Source organism: Ursus maritimus, unplaced genomic scaffold, assembly GCF_017311325.1.
Source record: "Ursus maritimus isolate PB19 unplaced genomic scaffold, ASM1731132v1 scaffold_25, whole genome shotgun sequence".
NCBI lineage: Eukaryota > Metazoa > Chordata > Mammalia > Carnivora > Ursidae > Ursus > Ursus maritimus.
In genome coordinates, this window is record NW_024425008.1 from 30,055,715 (window position 1) to 30,074,118 (window position 18,404).

The 18,404-nt window shown below is 37.9% G+C and overlaps 1 protein-coding gene and 1 pseudogene across 1 annotated transcript in view; one reads left to right on the forward strand and one right to left on the reverse strand.

Moving 5' to 3' along the window:
- Nucleotides 1–18,404, reverse strand: part of SLC39A9 (solute carrier family 39 member 9) — a 52,601-nt gene that overhangs the window by 16,145 nt on the left and 18,052 nt on the right. The window contains exon 2 of the mRNA XM_008700276.2: nt 17,373–17,481. Coding sequence (XP_008698498.1) covers nt 17,373–17,481 — 109 coding nt within the window. The remainder of the gene's footprint in view (nt 1–17,372; nt 17,482–18,404) is intronic.
- On the forward strand, nt 7,748–8,699 carry LOC121105221 (annotated as a pseudogene).

The following is an 18,404-nucleotide window of genomic DNA, read 5'->3' on the forward strand; positions in this document are numbered from 1 at the left end:
GGGCGAGAATCCTGATCTTTGCTATGTTTAATGAAGAGAGGCTAACAGATATTTCTCATTTATAATTAGATTAAGCATTTTTACCTTTCATCAAAGAAATTACACTAGCTTGTAATATTTTAGACCCTGCCTTAATTCTTTAAAAGATATTTTTGAGGGGCACAAAGCACATGCGAGGTGAAAATTAAAAAAACAAAACAAAACCTATATATTCTTCTAATTCCTGAAAGATTTTTTTGGTTTGTTTTCATAGCCATTTTCTTTTTTTTTAACCTTTTTTTTTAATGTGATAAAATATACATATTTACTTACCATTTTAACCATTTTTAAGTTTAGAGTTCGAGAGCATTGAGGACACTCTGTTCTGCAACCATCACCATCATCTATCTCCAGAACTTCATCAACCCAAAGGAATTTTTTAATCTGGAGAGGTTTTTTTTTGCGAACAGTGATTTTAATCGTCTACTTGTTTTTAAATTAAATGTCTAAATCTCTCTTTTGTTAAAAAAAATCAACTTTACTGAGGTATAATTTACATACAATAAGACACAATGAGTTTTCACAATGCAAAAATTCTACTAACTACCACCAAGGACAAGATACAGAACATTTTAAAATCCCAGAAAAGTTCTCTTATGCTCCTCTGAAGTCAATATATCACTCCTGGACCCAAGCAAGGACTGATGTGCTTCTTGTGCCCAGAAAGATTTTTTTTTTTTGCCTGTTCTAGGATTTTATATAAATGGAATCATATAATACATAACTCTTTTGTGTAAGGATACTTTTGCTTATGGCAATGTTTTGAGATTTATCTATTTTTGCATGTATCAGTTGTCTGTTCCTCTTTCTTGCTGAATAATGTCCCATTGCATGGACATATCACAATTTGTTTACCCATTCACTTACTGATGGACATTGGGGTTATTTCCAATTTTGGTCTATTATAAATAAAGCTGCTATGAGCATTTGGGTACAAGTCCTTCTGTGAATACATGTTTTCTTTCCCCTTGGGTACATATGTAGGCTTAGAATTGATGGGTTGTGTGTAGGTTTAACTGCAAAAAACCGTCTGTTTTTCCCGGGGATTGTACCATCTTGCACACCCAACAATGGTGTAGGAGAGTACCAGTTGCTCTATACCACTGTCAACATTGGATAATGTGAGGCTTTAAAATTTTAACTACTTAACATACTCAATCATGTTATCTGCAAACAGTTTTACTTCTTTCCAATCTTCATGCCTTTTCTTTCTTTTTCTGGCCTTCCTGCAGGCTAGAATCTGGCCAGGACCCCAAATACAAAGTTAAATACCAGTGGTTGAGAGGAGATGGCCTTGCTTTGTTCTGAATGTTATAGATGTCTTAATTGTAGGGTTTTCAGATATGGCCTTTCTTGGTAAGGAAGGTTTGCTGTAATTTTTTTTATGAAGGAGAGTTTAATTTTGTTAAATGCTTTTCTGTACCTCTTAAGGATGATCAAGTGGTTTTTCTACTTTATTTGATTAATATAATGAATTAAACTGGTTTTTGAATATTATTCCAACCCCTATTTTGCATTCCTGGTATAAACTCCAATGGGTCAAGACATGTTATCCTTCTTCTACACTGCTGGATTCAGTTTGCTACATTTGGTAAAAGACTGTTGTGTGTACATTCATGAGGGATATCTGCCTGTAACTCTTTTCCTGTAGCATCTCTGAGTCAGACTGGCATCTTAAAATGAGATGGAGTGTTCCTCCAAGAGACAGACAGAAAAGACTTCCTTCAGCCAACACATTTCCATTTTATTGATTTAAACAAGATCTAGGACTATCAACAGTTATTCTGATGTTAATGTTAAGTAGTATTTCTAAATTACTGAAATGAGATTTATGGCTTTTTTTAAACTTTTAAGACCATGACCTATAGTAAAAAAACAAATTTTATATATATGGAAAACTAAATACCAAGTTTCACAAAACAGTGAAGCTTATAATGGTTACAACACACTCTTTCATTTCTTTCTCTTTCCCTCTTTCTTTGTCTCTCTACCAGGCTCTTTTTAAATATTGGTCACAAGTCCAACGCCCTAAATTTATTTGAAGACCCACTGAGTTGCTACCTTCAGTTTGAAAGCATCACGAGGAGGTGGAGAGACTCAGAGGAGAAATGGATGATTTTTCCTTTTTCTGGAAATTAGAAGCCTGGGCTGCAGTGGTCAGCTAAAGAGACTGGAATGCTAAACAAGCCTAGGAGAAAACGGTGGGCAGGTTGTAGGTGCCCATTCAGGTCCTTACACAGAATAAATTGTTAGCAATAAGGATGTTAAGCCAAAGACCTGACTGAAAACTCAGAGATGAAAAATAATTAAGTTTGAAAAACAGTCCAAGAATCTTGAATTAGTAATGTTGGACAATTAATAGGTTGTCTTGTGGTAACATGACTGTATTTAGTTTCTGAAAATCATTGAACTGTACCCTGCCAATATGTGTACTTTCCTATGTGTATAACATATTTTTGTATGCAGTATTTTGATAAAAATTAATTAATTCAAAATGTAGTACTCTGGTGCCCAATACTGAGATGGCTGCACCCACCATTTTTCAAGTAAGTCTTTATGAGCTGGGGGACTAGTTTAGCATGGTCTCAAGAACATGAAATATAAGAACTAAGACATCTGATTTTCTCTAAAGACAAGGCGATTTTGGCTATGCTTCCATTTTAATATATATAACCATGATTTAATTCTTCATATTTATAGATGTTAAGAAACTGCCCATGTGGGGTGTATGGCTGGCTGTCAGTGGAGTGTGCGACTCAATCTCGGGGTTGTAGGCTTGAGCCTCATGTTGGGTGTAGAGATTGCTTAAAAATAAAATCTACTTAAAAATAAAATCTTAAAAAAAAAAAAAAAAAGAAGCTACCCATGTGAAGTAAATCACAGAATTCTGGTAGCTACAATTTCCAATGCTATTTAGAAAGATGCTATTGGAGAGGATCTGAATGATTACACTTTCATAAGGTACCCACTTTACACTTTACTGGGCTCCCATCGCTCCCTCTGCCTATACTTTGCATGAGTTAATGAATCCATGGGCCCTCTATGCTGCTTCTCCTGGATAACACCTTCTCTCTCGAGACTTAGGTCAGAAGTTCCCTCTTCCTTGAGACTTTTGTGTCCTCTTCTCCTCATCATACACAGCGCACTGGGTGTCTTTCTACCATAGGTCTTATACCTCACTATACCATAATTCAGACATCAGCAAATTACAGCACAGGGCTGGTGCCTATTTTTGTAAATAAAAACTGCATTGGAACACAGCCACGTTGATTTGTTCACAGACTGTCTATGGCTGCTTTCATGCTATGACACCAGGGCTGAATAATTGCAACAGAAACCATATGGCTCACAAAGCCTAAAATATTTGCTATCTGGCCCTTTACAGAAAATGTAAGCCAATCCCTGCTGTCATTCATTGTTATTCATTTTCCACTGGCTGTGAATTCTTGAAGGCTGGGGCTATATCTTAGATCTCTGAACTGCTAAAAATCAATAGAAGGCCAGAAACCTAGCAAATACTCAACAAATAAATGTTGAAGGCAAAAAATGGTCTTCACTTCTGTCATTTTTTAATGTGGCATTTCATTTTGAAAGTTATGGCAATTAATTATTTTCTAGACAAAAAGTATTGTTTTTTTTTTTAAGGGAGAGTCAGTGCAAATGGCGGGGAGGTGGAGAGAAAGGGAGAGAGAATCTCAAGCAGGCTCCACACCCAGTGCAGAGCCCAACGTGGGGCTTGATCTGAGGACCCTGAGATCATGACCTGAACCAAAATCAAGAGTCAGACACCTAACCAACCGAGCCACCCAGGCACCCTGACTAAAAGATTTTTTTAATGGAAATAAATTATAATCTTTTAGTCTTCTTTTAAGATGATTATGCACATGCTTTTTTATAAATTCAATAGGTAACTGATATATATATGAAATTAGGTGATACGTTATGCTAAGAGTTTAGGTAAGAGCATGGGTTAACAAGGGTGTTGGTCATGCTATTATTTGTGAACAGTGGCATAATAATTTTTAAGGGCAATTACTTTTGGGATGTCTGTAGCACTGAAACTAAATGTTAAGCCTAATCACAACTTTCGAAGGATGGTCAACATCACTTTACTCTGAGGTATAACTGTATCAGAATTTTATTTTTTTAAAGATTTTATTTATTTGACAGATACAGAGAGAGAGGAAGAGAGAGTGAGAGCACATGCAGGGGGAGTGACAGAGGGAGTAGGAGAAGCAGGCTCTCTGCCGAGCAGGGAACCTGACACAGGGCTCGATCCCAGGACTCCAGGATCATGACCTGAGCCGAAGGCAGACTCAACCAACTGAGCCACCCAAGTGCCCCTATATCAGAATTTTAGGATGCAGATGACCATATCTTAACCCAACAACGCTTTTTTTAAAAGACTGAATATAATTAACATACAATGTTATATTAGTTTCAGATGTATAACATTGATCCAACAATTCTTTATATTACTTAGTGCTGACCTCAGTAAGTGTAGTTACCATCTGTCATCATACAACGTTATTATAATATTATTGACTAAACTCCCTATGCCACACTTCTCATCTTCATGACTTACTTATTTTATAACTGGAAGCTGTACCTCTAAATCCCCTTCACCTATTTCACTCATCATCCCAGCCACCTTCCCTCTGGCAACCACCAGTCTGTTCTCTGCATTTAAGAGTCTGGTTTTTTGTTTTGTTTTTTCCTTAGAACTTATTTATTTTAAAGAGAGAGAGAGACAGCGTGAGCAGGGGGAGGGGCAGAGAAAGGGAGAGAATCTCAAGCAGACTCCACACTGAGCACGGAGCCAACGCGGAGCTCCATCTCATGACTCTGAGATCACAACCTGAGCCAAAACCAAGAGTCTGAGGCTTAACTGACCGAGCCACCGAGGCGCCCCAAGAGTCTGGTTTTTTTGTTTGCTTTTTAGATTCTACATATAAGTGAAATCACATTGTATTTGTCTTTCTCTCTCTTTTATATTTCACTTAGCATAATACCCTCCAGATCCATCCATGCTGTTGCAAATGGTAAGATCTCATTCTTTTCTATGGCTGAGTAATATTCCATCATACAACATACACACACACACACACACACACACACACACCCCCCACATCTTCTTTATTCATTCATCTATCAACAGACACTTGGGTTGCTTCCATATCTTGGCTATTGTAAATAATGCTGCAATAAACATAGGGTGCATATATCTTTTTGAATTAGCATTTTGTTTTCTTTAGGTCAGTAGCCAATACAGAATTATTAGATCATACAGTATTTCTATTTTTAATTTTTCAAGGAACCTCCATACTGTTTTCCACAGTAGCTGCACCAATTTACAATCCCACCAACAGTGCATGAGGGTTCCCCTTTCTCTGCATCCTTGCCAACACTGTCTTTTGATTGTCTTTTTGATTCTAGCCATTCTAACAGGTAAGGTACCAACAACAGCTTTCTTTAAATAATTTTGGAACTTTTCTTTTGGTACTGCTTCAGAGTCAAGCTTATGAATCATAATAAGACTGTCATTACTTTATAGTATCACCTGCTTTTGATATAAAGTAGTATTGAATAAACTGATCAGCTATCTTATTATGCAGATTGGCATTGAATACATTTTATATTTCCCAAAACCAAAACTACTTTCAAGGAAAATCTTGCTGCTACTGATGATATTCACCTAAATGTGCTGCACACTCTGGAGGTAAATTAAAGGACAATTTCCAACATTTTCTGAGCAATCACTTCTATAAGTACGTAATTTCATGAATTATAATTTTGAAGGGGTTAATACTTATTTAGATGTGAAATTTATGCAAATAAGTAATATGTCAGCAACATATAATAAATACTGTTGAAATAACGTGCTGTTGATTGAGGCTCCTCATAAAAGATCTGAATGCTTATCATCAAGTGGAATTTAACTTTATATAAAAATATGACATACTTATTGGAGTACACACAATGGTAAGCCTTGGTTTTATATGCAAACATTAACCAAAAAAACAATCATAAACCCTTTTTAAAGTAAATGATAATCACCTTAATAGTACATACAGAAATTAGTAATGGAATCCAGATACATTAATATACCCATCCTTTCTTCCGTTCTGGACATGAAACTAAAACTAGCAAAAACTGGGAACTCCAAAACCAGCTATAAAGCTAAAATATATTAAGTTGAATACATATGTTACTCATTCATGAACAAGCTTTCAGGTTATTGTGTCTGATTACTCGGGACACTGGTTGGTAATTCATTAGCCAAGATGTGTTCCACGTCATACTCCCTGCTGCAAAGTACACAAACCAATGGTGTTATCACTGGATATTGTACATGAGACATATATTTCTCATGCCACTAAGACAGTGTTCAGCAAATCATTATAGGCTTGTTTCTTTGCCTAGATATTTATATAGAAATCTTTCCAGCAACTTCCATCAGTATGGTATGTAGCTGTCCTTTGTCACAGACATACATTACATTAAAGGTAACAGAAACAATTCACCCTTTGAAGACATTTGTTGAAGCTCCTCCTTCAGAGTAACATGTACTTCTATAAAAGAAACCAATTTTCAGGTAATCTGGCTTTTTTTTTTAAGTGATCGCCAGTTTTGATTTTTATATTTTTGGCCTTTTGATTGTTTTTAATTTCTTAACTTCTACTCATACCTTACAACTTTTATAGCTCTCTATCATATTTTTTTCTGACAAAGACAGATAGTTCATTACACATGACACGTATTTTCAGTAATAAGGGCAGAATAGCTTCTACTTAATGATGACATATTCTGTTTCTCATGTAAAAGAGAAAACCTGATCACAGTCAAAATGTATAAAGCTGACATTTTATTTTTTTTAAGATTTTATTTACTTATCTGAGAAAGACAGGGAGAGAGCACAAGCAAGGGGGAAGGGTAGAGGGAGAGGGAGAAGCAGGCTCTCCACTGAGCAGGGAGCCAATAGGGAGCTTGATCCCAGGACCCTGTGATGATGACCTGAGCTGAAGGCAGACGCTTAACTGACTGGGCCACCCAGGTGCCCCTAAAGCTGACGTTTTATTTTATTTTATTTTATTTTATTTTTTAAGATTTTATTTATTTATTTGACAGAGAGACACAGCCAGTGAGAGAGGGAACACAAGCAGGGGGAGTGGGAGTGGAAGAAGCAGGCTCCCAGCAGAGCAGGGAGCCCGATGCGGGGCTCGATTCCAGCATGCCCTGAGCCGAAGGCAGACACTTAACAACTGAGCCACCCAGGCGCCCCTAAAGTTGACATTTTAAAGGGATGTTAATTAATGAATCTTTGATCAAAATATTAGTTTTTATTTTTTAATTTTTTAAAAATTTATTTATTTTTTAAAGATTCATTAATTTGAGAAAGAGACACAGAGAGAACATCCACATGCATGTGAGCAGGGGGAGGGGCAGAGGGAAAAAAATCTTCAAGCAGACTCCCCACTGAGCCCAGTAGAGGCAGACTCCAGTTTGACTCTAGACTTGATGCCCCAACCCATGAGATCATGACTTGAGCTGAAACCAAGAGTTGTACACTTAACTGACTGAGCCACCCAGGTGCCTGGTGTTTTTTTTGTTTTTGTGGGTTTTTTTGAAGATTCATTTGACAGAGAGAGAGCATGCACACAGGCATGTGCAGGGGGCAGGGAGGAGGAGGGGCAGAGAGGGAAGGAGAGAGAATCTCAAGCAGATTTCCCACTGGGTGCAGAACCCCCACAACCCTGAGATCATGACCTGAGCCTAAATCAAGAGTCCGACCCTTAACCGATGGATCCACACAGATACCCCTAAAAAGAAAAAAAATCTATTATAAGATTTCTTCAGGGGCACTTGGGTGGCTCAGTCGGTTGAGCACCTGACTCTTGATCTCAGCTCAGGTCTTGGTCTCAGGGTCCTGAGTTTAAGCCCTGTGTTGCGTGCTCCACTACTTAAAAAACAAAACAAAACAAACTTCTTCAGCAGATGAACGCTACAATGGTGATTTTAAATTTCTTATGACATACGCCATGTAGCGGACTATCATTAAGAATGTAGGCTTCATTTTTTTCCCATTTTTGTTATAGCACTCTCACAACCATGGTGAACGTTCCCCAAACCCACCAGACTTTCTGCAAGGAAGTTTCTGCAAGTACCAACCCCACAAAGTGACACAGTACAGGAAAGGCAGAGGTTCTCTTTACACCCAGGGAAAGCAACGTTATGACAGGAAGCAGAGTGGCTATGGTGGGCAGACTAAGTGGATTTTCTGGAAAAAGGCTAAAACTCCAAAGAAGACTATGCTGATGGTTGAATGTGTTGAGCCCAAGTGCAGATCTAAGAGAATGCTGGCTATTAAGAGAGGCAAGCAGTATGAAGTGGGAGGAGATACGAAGAGAAAAGGCCAAGTGATCCAGTTCTAAGTTTCATATTTAGTTATATTATGAAGACAATAAAACCTCAAGGTATATTCACTTCATTTGCTTGCAATTGCCTTTTAAGAGGAAAATAAACTAGCGCCATCAATAAAATTCTCCTTGTGGAGAAATTTAAGCTAAAAAAAAAGAAAAAAAAGTGTAGGCTTCAGAGTAAGACTGCCTGTGTTCACAACCTGATCGTGACACTTACTAGCTGAGTACCTTGGACATGTCATTCAACCTCTTTCTGGCTTCTCGTCCTCATCTGTAAAACAGTACCCACCTCAGAGGGCTCTTGTGCTGATTAGACAACAAATGTGAAGGGCTCCCCGCGATACCTGCTATATGCTAAGTGCTCACTCAGTGTTCAGGAATATAGTTACATATTAGATGGAATTTGGGAGATTCATTTTTAAACATCTTATGTTATATAATTGATCTGAATATCAGTCAAAAACAATAGTGAGTAATAAAACAATATTGGGGGAAGGGAGAGAGGGGATAGGGAAAAAGCAGAGATCAGACATTTTAGCAGACAAAATACAAAGTTGAAGAGACAGATATCAGTCCACGATCATCCATGTTTCCGAATCCTGTAGTGAAAGAGTGAAAGAGTTTTAAAGAGCCACATTTTTATTAATGAATGATAGGCCAAGAGTTAGTTAAATATAACAGAGTTAACCGTATCCTTTTATTTAAATGTAGAGCAAAGTGACAAAACCGTAAGATAACTGTACTTCTCTAAAAAAAATCTGATCTGTGACATTCCTGGAGAAATTTAGTGAAATAATCTATATTGAACCATTCCTGATAGTTCCAGTGACTATCCTAACAATTATGAAAAATATAGGTTTCAGGTTTCTATTTAGGTCTTTGACCCCATAGCCTGCTTTCTCAATATACCAATTCTCATGTTCCAAAGAATTATGGCGGTTTCAAATGTGGCCCCACAGTAAATAAGCACTGCAGCCCTCAACAGACTATATTCTTAAAACTTGTTTCTGTAGAAAAACAGTTTTCTCACACGAATGCTGATCTAATTCCAGTGATTTTAGAGCTATAATTATAGAAAAGTATGTGAGAGGTTCCTTTTACATTAATTAGTATTTAATAATGCTTATTAAAGTGCCAGAGCACTCAGTTAACATGAAATATTGAGCTCTGAAAAAATATCCGTTAATTATCATAATTATAAGGTCCACAGAAGAACTAAACTATAGGTTGTAGTAAACACATACACAAACTCTTTTCTTGAAGCTGAGAAAAAAGCTGGTTGGATCTACAATAAAGAAAAAGAGGGAAAGGGTGGGGGAGGAAAAGATGAAGTAGCAGAAATGAAAGCAATGGGACTAAGCTCACCAGTGTGCAGACAGATGTGGAAAATGTAACGGCTGAAAGTTACTATGACGGTTAAGCGACCTCAAAAAATTTTTCACAGAGTGGAGTAGTGATATTTTACTTTTTAAAAAGAATGATGGGGACTTCTGTAGCTGGCTCAGATGGAGTAAACCTAGTGTCGCCTCAATCACACAATGATTACCACAGAAACCCTGGACAAAACGTACGCAGAACTACCGAAGGACTACAAATGTAGACAACAGCAAGAGGACAGAGGGCAGCAAAACTGCAAAAGAAACCTCGTCCTTCTGGCCAGAGGACCAGGGAAAGGTGCTGCTGGGGGATGTCCATATGGAGGGAAACCACCTCTCTTTTTTTTCCCCCAGACCTGCCTTAAAGGCAGTCCCAGTTGGGAAACTGCGTGGCAGGAACACAGGCAGTGAAAACGCCCAGAAAAACCCCGTCTTTCTGGCCAGAGTGGTCTGAAGAGCGGAGGGGCTGGGGGCGGGGGGGCAGGTCTGGTTATTCTGTTCTCTCTCTTCTCCTGCCACTTTGCCCTGAGGGCACCCCAAGTTACACAGAACTGTGCAGTGACAGCACAGGCAGCTACAACTCCTAGAAAAACCCCATCCTTCTGGCCAGAGGACTAGGTAAAGGGTCCCCTGGGAGCCAGGGTGTGTGAGACAAATACTGGAGAGGAAACAGCTAAGGAGGGCTCCCCTAACAGTGCATATAAATGGCACGAGTCCCAGACTTACCCCTGAACTCTGCAGGCACAGGACATACCCAAAGCAGCATTACAAAGGCTTTGAAAACTGAACTAAAATTAAAACCATCACCCAAAAAGGCAGTACAGAGCTGGCGGTCTGAAACCAACTAGGCTAAATGACAGCGAAAACAAAAGAACTAAATATTCTCTAGACGATTTTGAAAGGACCCAAAGTTCCAAAATATATTATTAAAAATGTTCAGGACACAACCCAAACTTGCTTGACATACAAAGACAGAAAAACTGGGGTGCCTGGGTAGCTCATTCAGTTAAGCGTCTGCCTTCGGCTCAGGTCATGATCCTGGGGTCTTGGGATCGAATCCCACGTGGGGCTCCCTGCTCAGCAGGGAGTCTGCTTCTCCCTCTGCCCCGCCCCCCCTGCTTGTGCTCTCACACACTGTTTCATGTTCTCTCTCTAATAAATAAATTCTTAAAAAAAAAAGAAAAATTTCACCAATTATGAAGGGAAAAAACAATCCAATCACAAGGCAACTCAGACACTGGAACACTCAAGACTTTAACACAGCCATCATCACTATGCACTCTGGGGTAAAGGGAAAAACGCTTCAAATGAATGAATGTTATTTGAAGAAATAGAAACTATAAAAAGAAACCAAGTAGAAATTTTAAAACTGAAAAACATAATATCTGAAAAAGTAAGTTCACTGGATGGCTCACTAGAGGGCTGATGACCACAAAGGAGAGAATCAATACCCTTGGTTACAATGACAGAATTGAACAGTATCAATAGAGGCCACATGGCTCACAAAGTCTGAAATATTGACTGTCTGACCCGTTACAGAAAAAGTTTGCTGACCGCTGGTCTAAATACACCAATTTGAAGACAGAGAGATTGTCAAGTAGGATTTAAAAAATATGATTCAACTATATGCTGTTTACAAGAAATCCAATTTAAATATAGCGAATGACATACAGGTTAAAAGTAAAGGGATGAAAAAAGATACATCATGTAAACACTGATTAAAAGGAAACTGGAGTGGCTATGTTAATATCAAATAAAGCAGACTTGAGAACAAGAAATATTACCAGGAATAAACAGGGACACTACATAGTAATGAAAAAGGTCAATTCACCAATAAGACATAGCAACCCTAAATGTGTAGGCACCTGACCAAAAAGCTTTAATATGGATAAAGCAAAATAGAAATCAATAAAATACAAAGCAGAAAAAAAAATGAAATCAAACATGGTTCTTTGGGAAAAAAATTTAAAAGAAAACACTACTGCAGACATTAAAGGGATAATAAAAGATTACCATGAACAACTCTTACTATGAATAATTTTTCAACTTAGAAGAAACAGGCAACATGAATAGTTTTGTATCTATTAAAGAAATTGAATTCATAGCTAAAAACCTTCCAACATAGAACACTCCAGGCCCAGATGGTTTCACTGGTAAATTCTAGCAAACATTTAAAGAAGAAATATTTCTGATTCTATACAGTCTCTTCAGAATGTAGGAGAGGGAACACTTCCCAACCCTAAGAGGCCAGCACTACTCTGACCACAAAACTGTAAAAAGACATTGTAAAAAAGGAAAACCACAGGCCAACACTCCTCATGAAAAGAGATACAAATATCCTCAACAGGATCTTAGCAGATGGAATTCAGTGATGATAATCCCTAACAATCAAGGGGGGTGGCATATGCAAATCTAGTTCAATCTTTGCATATCACTGTAATTCACCAAAGTAACAGACTAGATAAAAATTCTCAGCAAACTAGGAATAAAAGGAAACTTCGTTAACCTGAAGAGGGAATCTAAAAAATCTACAGCTAACATTATACTTAATGGTGAAAGACAGTGAGAATAAGGCAAAGCTGATGACTTTCATTCCTAATCAAACTCATACTAGACAGTCTAGCCAGTGCAATAAGGAAAGGAAAAAAAATTAAAAGCATATTGGAAAAGAAAACATTAAAGAGTCTCTGGAAAGGAAAGCATTAGACTGTCTGTATTCATTGATGGTATGATTGTGTAGCAAATCACAAGGAATCTACAAAAAAGCTCCCCTAACAAGTGAGTTTAGCAAATTTCTATATACTAGAATACTGGAAACTGAAGTATTTTTTAAGTATCATTTCCAATCACACTAAAAACAGGAAATATTTAGGTATAAGTCTAACAGAACACCTGCAGGTCTGTATGCTAAAAGCTGTAACACTGGGGGCACCTGGCTGGCTCAGGCAGTGGAGCATATGACTCTTGATCTTGGGGCTGCAAGTTTGAGCCCCATATTGGGCACAGAGGTTACTTAAAAAAAATTAAAAACTACAACACTGATAAAAGAAATCAAAGACTTAAAAAAAATGGAGATATATATTATATTCATGGATTGGAAAATAAAATATTTTTAAGATGTCAGTTCTCCCCAAATTAATCTATAGATTCAACTCAGAGTCTCAGCATGATTTTTTGTGTAGACACTGACAAGCTGATTCTAAAGTTTCTACAGAAAGGCAAAGGAACTAGTTTAACCACAACAATTTTGAAAAATAAGAACAAAGTTAGAAGGACTTCACCATCTGATGTCAAGATATGCTATAAAGCTATAGTCATCAAGGCAAGGTTGTATTGGGGGCTCCTGGGGGGCTCAGTTGGTTAAGCATCCGCCTTCAGCTCAGGTCATGATCCCAGAGTCCTGGGATTGAGCCCCTTGTCAGGATCCCTGCTCAGTGGGGAATCTCCTTCTCTCTCGCTCTCTCGTGCTCTCTCGTGCTCTCTCTCGCTCACTCTCTCAAATAAATAAATAAATAAAATCTATAAAAAAAGAAAAAGACAGGGTTGTATTGGCAAAGGACAGACATGTAGATCAATTGAACAGAAGAGAGAGTCTAGAAATAGGCCAACACAAATGCGGTCAATTGATTTTTGACAAAGATGCAAAAGGCAATTAATCTTTTCAAAAAATGGTGTTGAAACTATTGGACATCCATCCATATCCCAAAAAAATGAACTTTCATATCGTATACAAAATTCACTCAAAACAGATCAAAGACCTAAGTGTAAAACCTAAAATTATAAGACTTCTAGAGGAAAACAAAAGAGAAGACATTTGTGAACTTGGGTTCAACAAAGGGATTTTAGATATGACCCCAAAGCACAATTCATAAAGAAAGAATTGATAAATTGGACTTCATAAAGATTAAAAACTACTTGTGAATGATACTGTTAAGAGACTGAAAAAATAAGCCCAAGACTAGGAGAAAATATTTGCAGATCACCTATCTGATAAAAGACTGGTATCCAGGGGGCCCCTGCCTGGCTCAGTTGGTAGAGCATGCGACTCTTGATCTCGGGGTCATGAGTTCAAGCCCCACGTTGGGCCTACAGCTTACTTAAACAAAAAAAATAAATAAATAACTTTTACCCAGAACATATAAACAACCCTCAAAACTCAATAATAAGAAAACTCAACTTAAAAAATAGGCAAAGATTTGAATCATCAAAGAGCACATAATAATGGCAAATAAGCATATGAAAAGATGTTTAACATTATTAGCCATCAGGGAATTGCAAATTAAAACCACACTAGGATAGCATTACCTACCTATTAGAATGGCTAAAATAAAAAACTGAAACAAAACAAACAGCATCAAGTGCTGACAAGGAAGGGAAGCAACTGAACTCTCATGCATTATTGCTGGGAATGCAAAATAGTACAGCCACTCTGAAAAAGAGTTTGGTAATATCTTAAGTTAAACTACACTTACCATATGATCCAACCATCCCCTTATAAGTAACTACACAAGAAAAAGAAAAACTCACGTTCACACAAAAAAACCTGTATACAAACGTTTATAGTAACTTTATTCATATTTCCACCCAAACTGAAAATAACCAATATGTCTTTAAACTGGTGAAGGAAAAAACAAACTACGGTTCATCCAAACAATGGAATACCACTCAGAAATAAAAAGGCACAACAGACCAGAGACAGATACACAGAACGACATGATGGCTCTCAAATGCATTAGGCTAAGCAAAAGAAGCCAGACCAAAAAGCTACATAATTTCATTTATATGACATTCTGAAAAGGCAGAACTATAGGAACAGAGAAGAGATCTGTGGTTGCCAGAGGTTGGGGGTGGAGGAAAGGTATGATTACAGAAGGACAGCATGAGAGAATGGTTTTTGGGTGATGGCACAGCTCTGTGTTTTGATTACACTGGGGATAACATGACCATGCATCTGTCAAAACTCAAAGACGTGTACACCAAGAAGAGTGAATATAAAATAAATAAATGAAAATATTTTTCTCAATTGAAATGATGGTTTAGGGCTGGAGACTAATCCATGATGAAAGGCTAAAGAGACTAGAATGCTTATTTTTTAGAAAAACAGGTTTAAAAAGCACATTGTACTGTTTTCTTTTTTTTTTTTTTTAAAGATTTTATTTATTTATTTGACAGAGATAGAGATAGCCAGCGAGAGAGGGAACACAAGCAGGGGGAGTGGGAGAGGAAGAAGCAGGCTCATAGCGAAGGAGCCTGATGTGGGGCTCGATCCCATAACGCCGGGATCACGCCCTGAGCTGAAGGCAGACACTTAACCGCTGTGCCACCCAGGTGCCCCTGTTGTACTGTTTTCAAATGAATCCACAAACTTATTTTGGGTCCCAAATCAAGAACACTGAAAATAAAGGAATGCAACCTGACAACATGATAGCTAAATTTAAGTTTAAAACTATACCTGAAATATGGTATGTGAGTTATATCTTAATAAAACTGCTATTAAAAAAAAAACAAACACAAAAAAACTATACCTGAAACACTTTTCCTTTACCCCAGTGTTTCCCAAACTTTTCTAGTAAGAAACCGATAGAAACCTGTTAAAAATAGATATTCTCAGGGCCCTTCTCTAGAGATTCTGATTTTGTAGTCTAGGTTAGGGACCAGAAACTTTTAAATTGCACCCCTAAAAAAGGAACTTTTTAAGGAAAACAACTGCTACCCATAATTCTTTCTTAGCTACAAGGTCAAGCAAAAAAATTTTTTAATTGTCTATTTGGTCACGATCGGAAAGTTTTCTAGTATACAGAATAGTAATCCCTACACTGAAATAATCACACGTCAGAAAAATTCAAGATGATCCACTGGGATACGAAAGAAAACACAGGTGATGCTTGAAAAACGTGGGGGTTAGGGTGCTGACCCCCTGCGCGGTTGAAACCCACATATAACTTTTGACTCCTCAAAAACTTAACTCTCATACCCCACCGTTGACCAAGAAGCCTTACTGATAACATAAAGTCTTTTAACACATATTTTGTACGTTCTACGTATTATATACTGTATTCTTACAACAAAGAAAGCCAGAGAAAAGATTAAGGAAGAGAAACACATTAACAGTACTGTACTGAAAAAAGGCCACACGTAAGTGGACCCACATAGTTCAAACCTGTGCTGTTCAAGGGTCAACTGTGCTGGTCTTCTATACACATTTACTTTAAATCTCATACTTCAAAATTTTCTATTTTAGGTTTGTGTTTTATAACACATACAGTAAATCAGTACAATAGTGCATGCTTATCTTCCCCCCTCAAGTAGGATGTGTGATCAAAAAAGAGCAGAAACCACTACTCTGGGACTCCTGATTTATTATCTCCTCCCTAAATCTGACCAGTCGTCATCCTCTCTCCTGTTTTGCACTAAGACTCCCACAGTCCTCATATGTAACGTCTGCCGCCACTCTTTGCCTACCCAACACCATTCCTTATGCCTATATCCACACCCCAGGGAGGAGGGCATCATCACTCTGGATAAAGGACACAGTTTTTTTCCTTGACTGAGATCTGAATAGCTGCCTATTATATTGTATCTAGTATGAAATTTGGAAAGTGCCTACCTTTCTAGACTACTCTTTTTTTTTTTTTTTAAGATTTTATTTATTTATTTGACAAAGAGAGACAGCCAGCGAGAGAGGGTACACAAGCAGGGGGAGGGGGAGAGGAAGAAGCAGGCTCCCAGCAGAAGAGCCTGACGTGGGGCTCGATCCCCGAACGCCGGGATCACGCCCTGAGCCGAAGGCAGACGCTTAACGCCTGCGCCACCCAGGCGCCCCTCTAGACTACTCTTAAAGTCCGACTGAGTCCTGGCACTTGAAGATTCCACTCACCAACGTAACAGCTGTGATTTTGATCCTTCACAGATGTCTGAAGTTTTGTGACAAGCAGTAATCTGATTTTGCTGAGTCACAAATCTAATTCAAGTATGTTTCCAGGTGTGAAGACCAAACTATCTAGCAGGTGAGTGGCCCAAGCTGCCTGCCCATTATTTACTCTCACATACCCATGCTGTTCCTTCTCTGCTCATTGTCCTTAGGGTCAGGAAAGACTTCTGTCACTTTTTTAGTTCTCCTTTACTGCAGAGATCCTCACCAATTACCTACAAGTTTACTGTCAAGATTCCTTTAAATCCACATGTGTATAATCTGTTTATTTTTTCAACTAAAGAACACTAAAAATACAACTATTATGTAGATTTGGGAAGTTTTTAAGTAGGCTTCAAAAAAGGCCTGTCATACTTAGAAAGACTGGAATTCATGCATTATTACAAATAAATCTTAAGTGGTATTCATGAATTGGGGATTCAGTTCACAAACTGCTAAGGATGTGTTCAATGTCAAAGATGTCAGAAGATATGTTTTAAGAACTCTTTCCAGGGTAGAATTCTATGGCAAATATGAACTATGTCCAGGAAAAAAACCCCACTAGGCTTCTTCAACCCTCCATGTCAACAACATATCTCAAAGAAGACCTTCTTCTTTCTCTCTCACCCTCCAGAATGTCTTCATAAAGTGCATGTACTCCTTCAGGCACGATGACCGCCAGTGCAGTTCCACAGAGAAGGCCAGCACCCAAAACAGTCACCAGCTTTAGTCGCTCCTGGAAAGAAAACACAAGAAACTGTTGAAAAGATTGATGATTGAATAAGAAAAAGTTTCTGAAGTATCTGTAATCAAGACCGTGAGCTGCTCATTTGTGAGACCAAAATCTACAATGGCTAGTGAACATGAAACAGGGTCAGCTTCATGAAGAATTAACGCCAATTAAAACAGGGAGATGCCACTTACAGATTTGCCAGATTGGCAATGATGTGGGGAACCCTGTCTACTATCCATGATGGGAGAAACGAGCACAACTGTCTGATGCTGGGAGAAATGTAAATTGCTACAACCGATCTGGACCGCTATTTGGCGATTTCAATTTAAAGCCTCAAAAAATGTGAATTCTTGATCCAGCAATTTCACTTCTAGAAATTCATCCTAAGAAAGAACTGTGCAAAGATGATCACTGGCACTAAGACTGCAAACCTGAAAATATCCTAAATGTTCGAACAAGGAGACTGACTGAATAAACCATAATACTTCATCACAGTACCGCAACAGTCAGCCACTAAACACTATGATTCAGGTCTATTCATGGACACAGAAAGTCATGATGCACTGCCATGAGGGAAAAGCTAGTGGCAAACAATATGCACTGATAATCTCATATTTGTCATAAAAAGTATACATAGTAGAACAAGTATAAATCAAACATTAACAGATTTTTGACTTTATAATATATAAACATAATACGTTATATACAACTTACAAAACATATTTGTGACTGAGCGACAATGAACATGTATTACTCATAAAACAAAAAAATATGCTTAATTACTTCAGTACGAAAATGTTCTGCGAATGCCTTTAAAAACTGCTTTACTGAGGTATGACTGAAATACCAAAAGTTGTAGCTATTTAATGTAGACAACTTAACGTGTATGGAGGTAAGTATGTATCTGTGAAACCATCATCACAACC